Source organism: Hermetia illucens, chromosome 1, assembly GCF_905115235.1.
Source record: "Hermetia illucens chromosome 1, iHerIll2.2.curated.20191125, whole genome shotgun sequence".
NCBI classification, from domain to species: domain Eukaryota; kingdom Metazoa; phylum Arthropoda; class Insecta; order Diptera; family Stratiomyidae; genus Hermetia; species Hermetia illucens.
Genome location: NC_051849.1, coordinates 173,881,171 through 173,896,733, shown reverse-complemented (window position 1 = coordinate 173,896,733; position 15,563 = coordinate 173,881,171). Strand labels below are relative to the sequence as shown.

The 15,563-nt window shown below is 44.1% G+C and overlaps 1 protein-coding gene across 2 annotated transcripts in view; it reads right to left on the bottom strand.

Moving 5' to 3' along the window:
• Nucleotides 1-15,563, bottom strand: part of LOC119646752 (probable cytochrome P450 6a14) — a 92,475-nt gene that overhangs the window by 527 nt on the left and 76,385 nt on the right. Inside the window, exon 1 of one of the 2 annotated variants that reach the window (XM_038047331.1) lies at nucleotides 49-1,158. The exons of the other annotated variant lie outside the window; for it this stretch is intronic. Coding sequence (XP_037903259.1) covers nucleotides 49-1,141 — 1,093 coding nt within the window. The 5' untranslated portion in view covers nucleotides 1,142-1,158. Of the gene's footprint in view, nucleotides 1-48; nucleotides 1,159-15,563 lie in introns of those variants that run through there. 2 annotated transcript variants of the gene reach the window in all.

Genomic DNA, 15,563 nt, shown 5'->3' with positions numbered 1-15,563 from the left:
GCGAGAAAAGTTCATACAAATAAAATATAATTAATTAATCCTACGTACCGCTTATTATTTGGTCAATGTATGTCATTTCCTGGACTGACTCATATGTCAATTTGCCTTCATGTTTCGCCAAAACATCCTTAACTTCCTGTCGGGCTTTTTCCTGAATCTCAGGATTCAAGGCCAACTCATATAAGGAATATGCCATTGTAGTAGAAGAAGTTTCAAATCCAGCAGCAAAAAATAAGAATGCTTGTGCAGCAATTTCTTCTATTGTTAGTTTCCTCATCTGATTTGAGCTTTCATCATCTATACTCTGGCCGTTTTTCATTTGAATCAGGAAATTCATGAAGTCATTGCGTTTCACATTATTTTTTTCCCGATAATCGATCGTCTTACGAACTGTACTAAGGAAGAAATCACTCACATCTTTCTGTAACAGCTTTACATGTAACTTCCTTGCTAAATCAGGATACTGCAGAATTAACAAAAGTAATGCTGTGCTGAATTTAGGGTCTTTGAAAAGTTTTCTTCCATAGTAGCGGAACTCTGAATTGGGGTCTTTCAAACTGTTGCATTCTATTCCAAATGCACAAGATCCAATCACATCTGTTGTGAATCTGGCAAGTAGATCTAGGAGCTCCAATTCCGATCCCGTCGGTTTAACAATTTCTGCAAGGGTGGCATTAAATCGATTTGCCACCTCGACAACTGTCGAGAACATGAATTTCATCTTGCCGGAGGTGAATGTCGGTGATAGTTTCGTTCGTAAAAATTTCCATTTCTCACCATCCACGGCAAACATGTGGGCACTCAGGGGGTCATCCACTTCATTGTAGTATCCTCCGCGTTCGTGGAAATTACTGAAATCTTTCACCAAGATATTCTGAATGAAATCGAGGCTTGTTGCAATAACAAGTGGTTTCGCCAGTATGTAAGCACCGATGAAAGGGGTTTCATTTTTATGCTGGTAGATATCGACGATAAAGTCTTTAAAATGTGCTCTCCGAAATTGTAGATTTCCAAGCGGAATTGTGGGTTCAACATAATTCGCCCCGCGATCTCTCCAATATGAGTATTTTTTCCTGAAATAAATAAAAATTACTGACACGATACTAATCAAACACCACAAAAAAATAGATAATGAATCCATCTCGGATGAAGCGAGACGAGAACTGACAGTCGCGAATTTTCTGTAGTATGTTATATTCTCTCTGGGCCAATTCCAATTTGGAGGGGTTTAATCTAAAAGTTATAAGATAACAAACTTGCAATCACGCATAAAGCGTTGTTTCACGTCTTTGAGCAGTGGAATTTCATTCACTGACTTTGTTTTCTTCCTTCCTTGTCTATACGCAGCTTGGAATTTGATCGAGATTTTCAGATTGGTGACCTTGAGAAAAATTATTTTAAATAAAGGGATTGAGCTTTAGCTAATGTACATGTTTTGGTTTATATTCATATTGGGGGCAGGTGTTGATATTGAATTCAAATGAGGGAAAATGTTTCCGATTTTTATGTCGAAGACTTTCCTGCTGATAAAACATTTCGGAATCATTATTGCAATGCCTCGTTTATTTAAGGCATTATTGCAATGCCAACGAGGGTAATTGTTATCTAGTCCCATGCTGTATCTTTTTCTTGAGTTGAGTGTATGTGGTGGGAACACTCCAGATTATTTCACCTACCGCAGAACTTACGTTTGTTTGTATGACCGAACCAGCTATAACTGGAGTGCATTAGCAAGGGAAATCTGATATTTGATGCATTCATTCGTGTAAACCCAAAACCTTATTAAAATCGGTTTACTGTCTGTCTGTCTGTCTGTTCGTCCATCTGTCCGTTTGTTTTTTTTTTTGTCGTTGGAAGGTGGAAAGGTTCAAAACCTACTGCTGACTCCTGCCATACAGTTATGTCAGACTCCTATTCACTAAAACAACCTCCTTCTTCTTCCACTCTTCCCACGGGACTGCAATAAGCATTGCATTGCAGGGCTGGAGTTCTTAACTGCACACATTAGTGTTCGGTCCCTTTCTTGCTTTCTTCGCAGTTCTTCATTCCTTAGCTGTTGATGAGTCACTTTCAGCTCAATTACCACTTGATTCCAAGCCTCCGTTGATTCCAACATAAACTCCACTATATTTTCGAGTGTTAAGCGCCTGTCTGCGATCGCCTCCAGCCTACTTCGGCGTGCTGTAAACCTTGGGCACTCAAATACAACATGCTCCGCATTCTCAGCCACGGTACTATATCTTTGGCAGCATGGTGACTCGTCGTGTCCAAATCGATGCAGATAAGCCCGATAACCTCCATGTCCACTTTTTTTTTTTTTCTTAACACATTCAATTTATTTTGTTTGATTTTGTTACAGGTAGTTTATGACTAAAATTAATACTAGACTTATCTCTAACAGCTTAACTTTACCTAGAAATTAACATTTTGCTTAATACTAGACTTAATTTACGGTGGTATTAATTTATCCTATGGCTAATGCTATAGAGGGGAAAGTCAGGAAAAACCCCTCTTATGTTGTTGTTTGTTCGTTGGATAATTGTATTGCATGAATGGATGGAGGAAGGATACATATAGGGGAAGGTGGTGTTATTGGGCGGTGGAGTAGACGAGGCCAGGGCGATGTCGATCGTATGGGCGGTTGAATATGATCATCTTCCCGCCGCGATAACTGCTGTTTTGGGAGGAAAGGGTTAGGAGGTCTGAAGGGAGGGCATGGTGGCGGTATGTGGGGTTAGTGTTATGGTTGCGTATGTGGGAGTAAAACTGGATGAGGTTGTTTTCATGGGCTTGACATTTGATGAGGAATTTGGTTAGTGAGGTAAGGAGGATCTGGTCTATGCGGGAGCACTTTACCTCGTCGTAGACAGCTTGGTTGGAGTGGATATTGGACTGGGAAAGGGAGAGGCGGAAGAACCTCCTTTCGCGTACCCGAAGGCGCTCCATTTGAGCTGAGGAGACGTCACACCATGCGACGAATCCATATGTAATTAAGGGACGGATTAGCTGCTTATAGCAGTAGAGTTTCACTTTAGGGAGGATGGCGGAGTCTTTCTTAAGGATGGGCCATAGGGTTTTTAGTCCTGTTAGGGTCTTTGAAATGATGGAATTTACCTGGGGTATGGGTGATAGGCGGGTATTGAGGGTTATTCCCAGGTATTTAGTGGATTTGACGGAGGGAATGGTAGAAGGTCCGATCTTGATAGTGAGGTTGCGGGTGTCGGCCAGCATCTTGCGGGTAAAGGTGGCTCTACCGCGGAAGACGATGGCTTCGCATTTGCAGGGGTTGAGTAGGAGTTTCCAGGATTGGAGGAATTTGTTGAGGGTTTGGATTGAAGTATTGATGCGGTTTTGGGCGGATTTTATTCTCCGGGAAGAGGTGTAGAGGATCAAGTCGTCAGCGTATTGGATGGTTTTGACTGCTTGGGGGGAGTTGGTAGGGTGCTGGAGTGGGATATCGGCGGTGTATAGGGAGAAGAGGGTTGCTGGGGAGGGAACTGAGCCTTGGGGGATGCCTGCGGGAGGACTGTAAGGGTCGGACAGGGTATCGTGGATACGGACTAAGGATTGGCGATCAGACAGGTAGTTAAGGATGAGTTTGCATAATTGTGGGTGGAATTTGAAAGTGTGGGAGAGTTTGTAGGTGAGGCCGTCGTGCCAGACCGCGTCGAAGGCTTTCTGGATATCGAGGAGGCAAGCTGTGGTGGGGATGTTGTTGTTTAGTTGGGATAGGATGTCGGTTTTGAGGACTAGGAGGGCATGTGAGGTGCCGTGGCCGCGCCTGTTGGCAAACTGGAAGGGGGGGATAATGGCGTGGTCGGTGATGTGTTGGAGCATGATATCGTGGATGACGTGTTCAAAAATTTTCGATGTCACGTTAAGGAGGGAGATGGGGCGGTAGCTGCCCGGGGAAGCTGAAGGCTGGTCCTTTTTTAGGATTGGGACGATGTGGGCTCGTTTCCATGGGGTGGGAAAGTGTGCAGAGAGGAGGCATTGATTGAAGAGTTGGGCGAGAAAGGGGCTTAGGGTTTTGGCGCATTTTTTGAGGATGATAATGGGGATGTGGTCGGGTCCGGTAGATTTTTTATTATTTCGGGAGAGGATAATGGATTCAATTGTTTGGGGTGTGACGGCTTGTATTGGTAAGCAGTAGGGTGTTGTAGGTTCGGATGGTGGGATCGGGAATTCGGTGCGGATGGCTGGCGTGGTAGTGATGTTGTGTATGTGTTGGCGCACCGCTGTTTCTGTGGGTGGGTCGGACAAATGTTGGGTGGTGTGGTGGGCGGCTAGAAAGCTGTTAGCAATCAGGTCGGCGTGGGCTTTGGGTGAGGTGTTGTGTGGGAGGACGCTGGCTGAGCGGGGTTTGGCTAGTCGGGGGCAGGTACCCCGGAGTTTATTGCATGTTTGCTGATTAAGCGAGATGTTCGCATGCTTTACCGCGTAGTGATCAGCGTATAGCGTCTGGATCTGGGATTGGATGCGTTGTGTGAGGGAGTGGATTTGTGACTTGAGGAAGTTAAATTGAGGAGCGTACCTGTGCCTGTGGAGTTGGCGTCGTAGGGTTGATTTTTGTTTGATGAGGTCTAGGATGTGCGGTGGCAGGGTGATTAGGCCCTGGTAGGTTAGTGGTCTGAGAGGGATGGTTTCGTTGCAAGCCTTTTGTGTGGATTCCGTGAGCTTTTCCACGGCTGAATCGATTTCGGTAGGAGACGGATTGGACGGGAGGCGGATGGTCGAGAGTTTGTCGGCTAGGTTGTAGTTGAGGCGTTGCCAGTTAGTGGTAGCGTAGTTGGGAAGGAATTTATGCTGGGATTTGGGGAGGCGGTCGGTGATATTGAAGTGGAGAACCACTCCGTCATGATCGCTCAAGCCGGGGATGGTGGGGAGGTCTTGGGGGGAGGTAGGCGTGCTGGGGTGTACTAGAAGGTGGTTGCTTACCAGGAAGAGGTCGATGAAGGAGTGGGTATTTTGCCTGTGGTAGGTGGGTTGGTTGGTGGGGAGGAGGGTGAGCTGTAGAGGGTGGGAGTGTTGTGAGTACCAGTTGGCTAACCTATTGCCATTGGCATTTATAGTGGTGTTATACCAGGTGTTATGTTTGGCATTTAGGTCGCCCCCTAGTACAAGGGAGAAACGCTTGTTTCGGCTGACTGGGAGGGCTTTGAGGTGTTGTGTAAGGTTGGAGATGTCAGCGGGATTGAGGGTTTGGTCGGGGCAGTAGAGGCTACCTAGGAATGTGATGGAGGAAGGTGTGGCAATGAAGACAATGGTTAGCTCCATGGATGGGGCAATAGTGTTTGGGATGTAGACCCGTTGAGCGTCTAGGGGACTTGCCACTAGTATGGCTGTGCCTCCGCCTGGGCGGTCAACACGGTCGGAGCGGAAGGTGGTATAGTTGGGGATGTGCAGCTTATGCCTTGGGTGCAGTTTGGATTCTGTGAGGAGGATTAGGTTAGGTTTGTGGACGGACAAGAAATTAGTTAGATCGTGACGTTTTTGTCGACTGACCACCGAATTTACGTCCAGTAATACCACTTTAGTGGACATTACTGGGGGACACTTGGCAGAGGAAGGAGAGGAGAGCGAGTCTCTTCTCCATCGGCGAGGAAAGGGAGTTGTATGTGGGGAGGAATGAGGTGAGTTGGGAGGCTAGTTGGGTGGTGGAGGTGTTGAAGAGGGAGTGGATCTCGGAGTCGAGGTCAAAGGTGGGGACTGAGCGCGAGGCGTTCCTGGCCATCGCAGCGTAAGAGAGTGGTGGGGACGTAGGGTTGTACGGGGCGGGGACCTGAACGGGTTTTGGTTGGGGACCGGGTTTGGTTGGTGGAGCAGGGTTATGCTTTGTGGGGGGTGATTGTTGTGTTTGGCGGGCGCGGGCTTGCACGAACATCGGGCAGTTGCGATAACTAGCCGGATGAGTGTTGGCTCCGCAGTTGATGCAGGATGGATTTTCTTCCTGCTTCTTTGGGCATTGTCGTGGCCCGTGAGGGGTGTTGCATTTAACGCAACGGTAAGCCAGATTGCAATTTGACGCTGCATGCCCAATGCGCTGGCAGTTCCGGCATTGGGTGATTTCGTGTAGCTGGACGGCTTCGAACTTCACGATGCAGTGAAACATCGCCCTGGCTTTCGTGAGAGTGGCCTGCTGGAATTTGGGGGAAAACGTTACAAGGAAGAGGTGGAGGGGTTTCGCGTTTCGTCGGGAGGAGCTAGTCTCGTATTGACGAACGCTGATGGCTTCGGAGATGCCGAGGCGGTGTAGCTCCTTGAGGATTTAATCGGGAGAGTATGTATAATCTAGTCCTCGGAGGACTAGGTTGATTGGTTTGAGGTGTGACGGAGTATACGTGAAGAAGGGGTGGTTTCCTTCTTTAAGTAGGTTTTTTGCAGAATCGTAATCTGCCTGGGAGGTGGCGAGGACGTGGGTTGAGCGTATTGATGTTTTTTTAAGGGATATATTGTTGGGGATTGTGGACAGAATTTTGTTAGTGATATCTTTAGTGGTTGTGGGGTCAGCGCGGATAATTAGCGGCGGGAATTTTTCCTGACTTACCCTTGGTGGGGTGGATTTGGCTGGTTGAGCGGCTTGCTGCGTGGTTGTGGTGGTTGTTATCGGGGTGTGTGTGGTTGGTTGTTGTAGTTGTCGGGCTGGATGTTCGGTGACATTCGTTGTTGTTGTCGTTAGATGGGGTGAGGGTGTAGATGCTATTGCTGAGGCTATTTTTTGTTGTGGCTTCGGTGTGGGAATTTCCATTTCTGCCATCGACCGTTCTTCTTGGTTCTCATGAATTGATGTAGTTGCTGTATTGGGTTGCTGAGATGACTTGTTGAGGGCGATGGTAGATTCCACTAATGAAGAGCTGAACAACGCAGAGAGCCGGTCGTACCGGCTTGTCATCTCCTTCAGGGAGCTTCTCAGTTCTTCGACCTGTCTCCGCAGGGCGGCGACATCGTCTTGATCGTCGTCTGACGTTTCGCGAGCCATGTCCGACTCGCTATCTTCTCGGGCGGGTTCCCGACTGGCTTCGGGACTTGATGGAGCTTCGCTTTCGCTGTCCCCAAGGGGGTGAATCCTCTTGGGCTCAGGATCCATCCCCTGGGGCGACAGTGACCTGTCCTCAACCGGGCGCTTTGACATAGCGCCTCGCCACTGAATGTTTGATCGAAAACACTACGGTCGCGATTGTGTTTTGTTTTGTTTTTCACTCCGCACTTTGGATTTTTCACTCGGCACTTTCGTGAGCACACGTCCGATCGTCTCAGACGCTTGAGACTGATGTCCACTTAAAAACTGTGTTAGCTCGTAGCTTAGTCCCCCGTGGCTCCTTGCAATCTATCTTCGACTGTGTGGAATGATACAGTAGGTCCAGCGGCCAGTTTGTGCCTCGTTCCATCTCTTTTGCCATTTTGCGATGGATTCCCGCCGTGCTAGTTGCCGTCGAAGTACAATAGACTCACCGATTGCATACATTTTGTCGTAGAGACGCTGACCTTCATCCGCCAAGATGTATATGAGGATTGTCCCTGCCAGTACATATGCTGCTTCTCCTGATGTTGTTCGATAAGCACTCCATAGCCGTGTGTGCACTTAGTCGATACGCCATTCATAGTTTTCCGCAGTTTGATTTGTTTTCCAGAACGGTTGCCCAAACTGAACAACAGAAAGTTCATTGATCTTTGAGCAATCTGGTTTTCTAGGATTTCGTCCTTGTAGGCTCGTAATAATAATCGTTGGCGTAGCAATCAAATCAGATCTACATATTGAAGCGGAACTAAGTCGTTAGTGGTCGGTGGTTGGGTAGTCAGATTTCGTCTAGCAGTCACCAGCCTTAATCAACTATAATGTTTTCAAAGCGGCAATTGTTACGCCAACGACTTCACTTCTTGTGAAGATTGACCTAGGGGCGCACCATATGGTCATAGCCATGAGAAAAATAAAGTGATAAAAGCAAATAATTTCTATCCTCTCGGATTGCATCTGCTACTTCCCTAATCTAATGATAATATTTTGAGCGACCGCAACTCAGCCTAACATACTACGGGTTCAAGAACCCTTGATTTTACATACACTACTAGTTCCGTAGTTCTTGTGTCGGCAAAAACACAGGGAATTATAGGGTAAATGCACAGAAACAAAAGTAGGCACTAACGGTTTCGTTCAGGGTTCATCAGACGCTGCCTTACCTTTGTCCAGGGAGCAGCGTAACCGAAAGTAGCAACAGGTGGAAAACCCTTCTTTATATATTCGCAAAAGCACGACAAGGGTGCGAATTATATCCAGGCTAAAGCTGGATTATTGTTTGGGATAATGAGGGATCCTAAGTCCACATCGACATGATGTTGGACCGGACCAAATCAAGAGCAATTTACTCTTACGTTTTTTGGTCGACGGACCTCTTGTTTGGGGCATAGCACCCAAGCATTCAAAAACGGACCCGGGCAGAGGCAACTCATCAGAAGCTGCCTCACCCGTCCGTGGAGCATCAAGTGGATGTAGGCTTAGGATCCCACATTATCCCAAATAATAGCATAGAATGTCATTTTTCCACTTCCCATTTACCTGGTACTATAGGATAACTCTAGCTGCCTCCTAGCCTGGCTGGTTTCAACACTTTTGGCATGAAGAAACAGGCTACCGGTCTTGTGAGTTTATATCACCAGTCTCTATATTTTTTCGGTAATGGAAAAGCATTAGAAGCATATACCGCAATTAGTTTTAATCCTGCTGGCATCACCTGCTCTCGCCCCGTCTCGGTTGTGGTGTCCCATTAGTATAGGTATGATAACTAAAACTGGTATCAAATCATTCCCTTTCAGGTGCTTCTTCTATGGAGAAGACGCTAACATCTGAATTTAGTTTGTAGTCCCTCCACCAGCACGATACCGCACAGAGGACCTTCTGGATTAGTTCTCAGGTGATTTAGCTAACTACAAAATGATTGAAAAATGCAAACAGCAACATACTTTGGTTGAAGTGTGCGTCAACAAGGTGATATCAACTGAAATAAAAACGGAGATTGATAAAAGTTATTAGTGATAATGCGGCGTTAAAACGTGCTGCATCGAAACGAAACGAAATTACGGAAAATATCAAAGTAATACATAATTTCTTTGATCTTTTCCCACAATATCCCAGTGTTTTGCCAAAGCTTGGCCGGAACTAGACAATTTTTATTTAGGAATTGAGGACTCATAAGTCTGCATCCATTGGATGTCGGACTGGAGCAAATAAAGAGTAACTTGCTGGGAGCAACTCTTTATGGTCCACGGTGTCCTCTTTTTGGATTTAACACAGAAAGCTTTCATTTTTTAACTTTGAGGAAGGGACGAAGACGGCTACGATTTCGTACCAGAGCAGAGGCAACTCATTAAACGCCTCCTCATCTCTATGTTAACATATTTTAGAAATTTAGTCGCCCCCCCCCCCCTTAAGTTGATGCTAGAAGTATGTACCCTTCATAATAACCCATTTCCCTCGGAAATTATGGAAAATGTCCAGAGCAGAGGCAACTCATTAGACCCTTCCTCACCTCTGCCCCGGTAGCAACGTGCCCATCTAGCCATGGGTGTTAAATCCAAAAAGAGGAGTTCGTGTACCATAAAGAGTGGGAGGTTGTTACTCTCCATTTGGTCCGGTCCGACATCAAGTGGATGCTGACTTAGGACTCCTCTATCCCTAAACAAAAAAACACTTTTCCTCATACCTGAGGGAGCGACCAAACCCGAGGCTGCAAGTGACTTATTTGAAATCGCTTTTTTCACCGGAGGGTATTTGCTACCATTAGAACCGCAATGCCGGTCAGACTGCATATACTCCAAGAGAATTTTTGTAGGATGTGTTCTGGGCCCGGTTATTTGATGATTCCGAGTATGGCCACGTTGCAGATTTAAACTATCCAACTCGGAAACATTATCCCTTAATTGCGATAGAAGTATTAGATAGACCTCATATATAGGTATGGATTCTGAGCTCAATATAAATATGTATGGCTCGGATTGCGGTTGCCAAATCACGTGAATAAACTATGCCTATGCGACTGGTTACTTTCTCCCCTCTGAGTTCATAACTTACTTCATAACGCCATGTGACAAAAAAAGGTGAAAACGATAAACCTGTTTTTAAAAAATCTTGATAAAAACGGACGATCAAATGTATTAGTCGAAACATACCATGTAAGCATGACTAGCGTGATATAATATAAATAGAGCAAGTAAGCATGACTCTGAATTATCAAACGGGACTACAATTGATAACCATTGATAACCATGATCAGCAAACAAGTAACGAAGACTTTGAACTATAAAACGCCATTATATTTAATAGCGACCATCAGCACGATTGCCATCTAAATTTATGTTTGGAGTATCAGGTCTGCACCTAATTAAAGCTGCTAATACAATTTGATGACATGTGTTGTGGCGTAAGAATAATATCCGCTATGAATCCTGTAAATTACTTTCGTTAATAAATAAATGGATGAAAGGAAAATGATTCCCCCTGAGTTTTCCACTTTCCAATTCCGTTTCCAAGAAAGTAATTTTTTGTAATTAATCTGTTATCCAAGGTGATGAAGTCAACGAACTTTTTGGAAAAATATTAGCAAAATCTTCCTATTTATTTCACATAAAACTTTATGAAAATCAATTCACTATCACGGTCTCGGCGACCATAATTATAATGGGGCGAGGTTCGTGGATTTCTGCAACTTCCACCGCCTCGTGGCAGATTGCTAGAGCACACAACTGCCATAACGTCAGTTCAGTCTCAACTGACGGACGCCGTACAAACAATCAGATCGACCACTTAGCGATCAGGTGTATATTTAGGAGTTGTCTCCTAGATGTGCGTAACAAGAGAGGCGCTGGCATCCGCCTTGAAAGGAATCACCATCTGATGGTCGCTTACGTTTGCTTAAGTGTTGCGTCTGCCACTTCTTGCTGAGTTCGGTAGCTGTGATCCCCTAAGTTCAACATTGACCTCTTGTACGATCCAGTTGTCGCTGAACAGTAGGAGAGCTCTCTTGCCGTGCGGGAGATATACTGAGTAAGAGGCCGTCATCAAAAATTATCTTTTCTCGGGTTCTTCGAAGGGTTCTGAAGGGGCGTCATAAGATCTGGCTGACGACAAAGTCGTGGAAGTGGATCGATGAACGCAAGTGGATAAAGGCTCTACTGACCGCTACAAGTGATGGATGGATGAAGGACGGCAAAGATATAATTGTCATCTGCGATGATGAACAACTGAAGATGTGGAAAGAACACTTCCGCCTGGTTATTAACCCCATTACACCCGGGGAGGTTCTTCCTATTTTGGATTAAATGGTTAGTCACTGTAACATGCAAACACGCACTGTTCCTCCAAGCAGAAAAAAAAATCATTTCGGACATCAATGCATTCATGCGGAGTAAAGCCGCTGGGCTTGACGGTCTCCCCACATAGTTATTTACCGCTACACCTGCAATTATGCAGGCCTGCTGCTTCCATTCGTATGGAAATCTTGGGAAGCCGTGACCTTTCCAGAGAATGAAAGAATGGGCTGATTGTTAAAATTCGAAAACAATTGGAGGGGTCTCTGCAAAGATAATAGCTAAAATGATCCTGGAATGTATCAAAGAACATCACGGAAGAGAACCAGAGAGATGCAAGTATTCAAACTAAACTTCTAAAGGCTTCATCATTTTACGCCCAGAACGAATTCATTTCTTTTCAAATTTTTATCCATTGAGAAAAATATAATAAGAAATTTATTTAGCAAGTCTTGATAACAAATGAACCATCCATTATATACATACATCTATCTATTGAACTTTGATTAATCGAAATACACCAAGTAAGCATGACTAGCAGATTCTAAATGAAGCAACTAAGCATGACTTTGAATTACCAAACGCTTTTATATTATTTTGATAAGCACAATAAGCAAGCAAGTAAGCATGACATTGAAATATTAAACGCCATGTGGTAAACACAATCTGTACGGTTTTAATTTAAATTTATATTTAGAGTACCAGATCGGTTCCTAACCGAAGCTGCAAATTTAGAGTTTTGTGTATAGAAAACTCATAATGTAAACAAATAAATGCGTGACAGTAGAATGATTCGTTTTGAGTTGTACCTAAGTTTCCAAGAAAGCAAATTTTTGTGATTAATCTGCTGGAGAAGGAGAGTCAGCTTATAGTAAAAATGTACTACATAGTACATAGTAGAAGCGTTTCTATCCGTGTCTACCTTTCGATTCGGAGCCTTGACATTTTAAAATAAACTTAGAAATCACAGCTTAAATAAATTTATTGATATAAAGTTAAGGAATAATTAGCGAGGCTGTCTCAAAGTTAAGGAATAATTAGCGAGACTCTCTCAAAGTTAAAATTTTACAACGTTTAGCTTGACTCAAAACTCATTGTCAACTCCACTTTTTAAACTTCAATTATTTTTCGCATTTCATTTCCTAGCCTACTCCGCCATGGAGAACACAGGTGGTGGCATTTGACAGTCAAATTAACAGCACTCGAAATAAATTTCGAATACTGTTAACCCTGCTGTGCCACAGATTTCGATAAACATCTCACTGAAGCTTCAAAAAACTCCGCAAATTAAGAAGAAGAATGTTTGTAATATTAATTATTATTAAGCCAATGACGGTAATTTACATTTCCGCAAAGACAATGGAAGAGCCGGTACTACCTCAGTCGATGCATTCTTCACAGTTGCATTTAGAACATTGTTTAAATTATTATGAACCAAGCGGTGTTTGCCGAAAATTTCGACTGCGTTCCGGAGAGTAAATCTTGACGTATGGCAGGTATATCACAACTGCTCCGTGTCTTTGTCATCATTTGACAGTCAAGCATCCTCTCACTACTTCTCTTTGTTCTTCTCATCAATATCGTCATGAGGGAGCACCAGCGGCCAGCGATCTACATATTGTACGTCAACTGGTAATAATCGCCTCACGCAACACGGCGTCCGACTGAACCCGAATAAAACATACTTTTTAACGATGGACTTCAATGAAGCAGTACTATCACTGTAAGTAACAACGATCTGCTTGGGATTAAGCGATCTAAATGTCTCGGATCTACGTTCTCAGCCAATGAAAAACAACATCCTGAAATTGCTCCTTTTTGACCTTAATGGTTTCGAATCCAAGCCGGCCACCTAAGACAATGCATGCCACCTCACCGTAGCAGAGATGAAAATGTTGGATTGGATAAGTTGTATAGCGCAATATGATCGCATCTGCATCCATTGTGGAAAAATGGCGAGAGACGGGCCCTCGATTATATGACATTATAAGCCGTGCTGAAAAGAGGTTACTAGCTAAAATTGACCTAACATAGCAGCCGATCATCATCATCAACCGCGCAACAACTGGTATGGTAGGCCTGCTTTAGTAAGAAACTTCAGACACCCCCCTTTGGTGCCGAGGTCCACCAATTCGATATACCTAAAAGCTGTCTCCCTCAGACAGGGTCTGCCTCGTCTTTTTTTTCTACCATAGATATTGCCCTTATAGGTTTTCCGGGCTGGATCATCCTCATCCATACGGATTAAGTGACCCGTCCACCGCAACGTGTTGAGGCGAATTTTATCTACAACCAGACGGTCGTAGTATCCCTCATAGATTTCGCCGTTTTGTAGGCTACGGAATCGTCTATTCTCATGTAGGGGACCAAGAAATTTTCGGAGGATTTTTCTCTCGAACGCGGCCAAGAGTTCGTAATTTTTCTTGCTAAGAACCCAGATCTTCGAGGAATACATAAGGATTGGCAAGATCATAGTTCCGTATAGTAAGAGCTTTGACCCCATGGTGAGACCTTTCGAGACTTTGATATGCACTGCCACAATGCACCTTGGCATCGCTTTTCCAAAGTTCAAGGATACATTTAAAGTTTTTGCTAGCTTCCCTAGCTTGTGTACTCATATGAGTACTTTTCAGTATCAACTGGGTTTGACCCCGTACCGTTATTGCTTCTAAATCAAACTAAAAGGGGAACGTTATCCTGAAGGTAGTTTTTTATTAATCTTTTCTATTATGTACAACCAAAACTAAACCAAAAACAGACCAATTTCCCTATACTCGACTCGACTTTTATTTCAGTTTTGTGTTTGCTAGAATGAGCAAAAATCCGTAATTGCCCATTCTGCAATTGAGTATGAAATTCAAGTTTTTCTTAAACGATTCTGATGATAAAATCTACTTAGCAAATATTCCCGATCTAACAAGTAATTTTGTGCTATACTTAACTTTTTTTAGCTCTGTACTGATTCGGCTTTGGGTCCCAAAAATCAAAAGTTTCCAATACATACTTAAATTATCATTCTCTTATTCGATCTAGAGGACTAACTATACCTCCATTTTGTATACTAGGGTATTCTAATTGGGTGATCTACAGTTACACCCCTCTATGTTTATTCTATTCAGTTCCCTCACATTTTCCGGAGCTTTCGCCCCTTTCATTGGCCCTTCCCAGTTAAGCTAAAAGCTCCTCTTGTGCTCCTGGACTTTCAACCAACTGGAAAGTTGACATAAAGATCGTAATGTTGGTGGACCGGCTCCCCATGTGGAGCTCGTCGATTGCTGTATAATCTGCGCATGGCATAAATTAATGCAGCCACAAGCATGCATGTCGTTATTAAGGTGGCTGTCACAGACATAACGCTGTGATAATGCATATGGTTGTTGCCCATTTGTTCTACTTGCTCTATATATTTACTGTGTGTCGCTTATTATTCTGTACTTGTCTTCGCATCTTACATGCGCGATTTGTGGAACTGGGCAAGCGTACAGCCATGCGTTAGTATGTTCCAGCTTTAAGGTTTTGTATAAAACACAAGTTGTGTAAAACAAAACCTTATTAAAACCGATTCACTGTCTGTTGTTGATGGACAGATGGGTGCTATGAAATCCTAGGCAGTGGCATAAAAACAAAGCGTATCACGCCTCTACTCCAACGCAACATCTTCGCCTCTATTACCGCTAGACGCCGTCCATTGTCCTTTATAGTCAGCCAACACTCAGAACCATAGAGAGTTCGCTTCGTTCGCTGATACGCCGATCACAAAAACGCCAGTTGTGGAACGACACTTCATCCAGGTTGCGTTAAAGCGTGGTGCGATTTCATTGCTCAGTTCTCCATTGGCTGATTGCATTGACCCGAGACATTTAAATCGCTCAGTTCCAGGCCGATCACTGCCAATGACAGAACTGAGCGATTTAAATATCTCGAGTCAATGGTAACAACCAATGCTCTTTATATAAGGAAACATGAAACCTTTTATATCTAAAGCGTAAAGCTTCCAGTTTTCCGACTTTTTAAAATCATATTTCTGGAGGGTAATCTCCCCAAGCAGTTGATGGTTGTGTTTAATGGATTGGTCTGCATCAAAAGCAGACATTCCGCGTTTGGTTTACCAATAAAGACTGTTATTACTTGTTTGAAATCACTGATTTCCCTTGGATTGACTAGTATCGCTTTTTGCGTATTGCTTTGAAGGGCGACGTGCGAAGATTCCGTAAATGGAATTACTGCATGTACTTCCACTTGAGTGGGGTAGTAGTGTACTC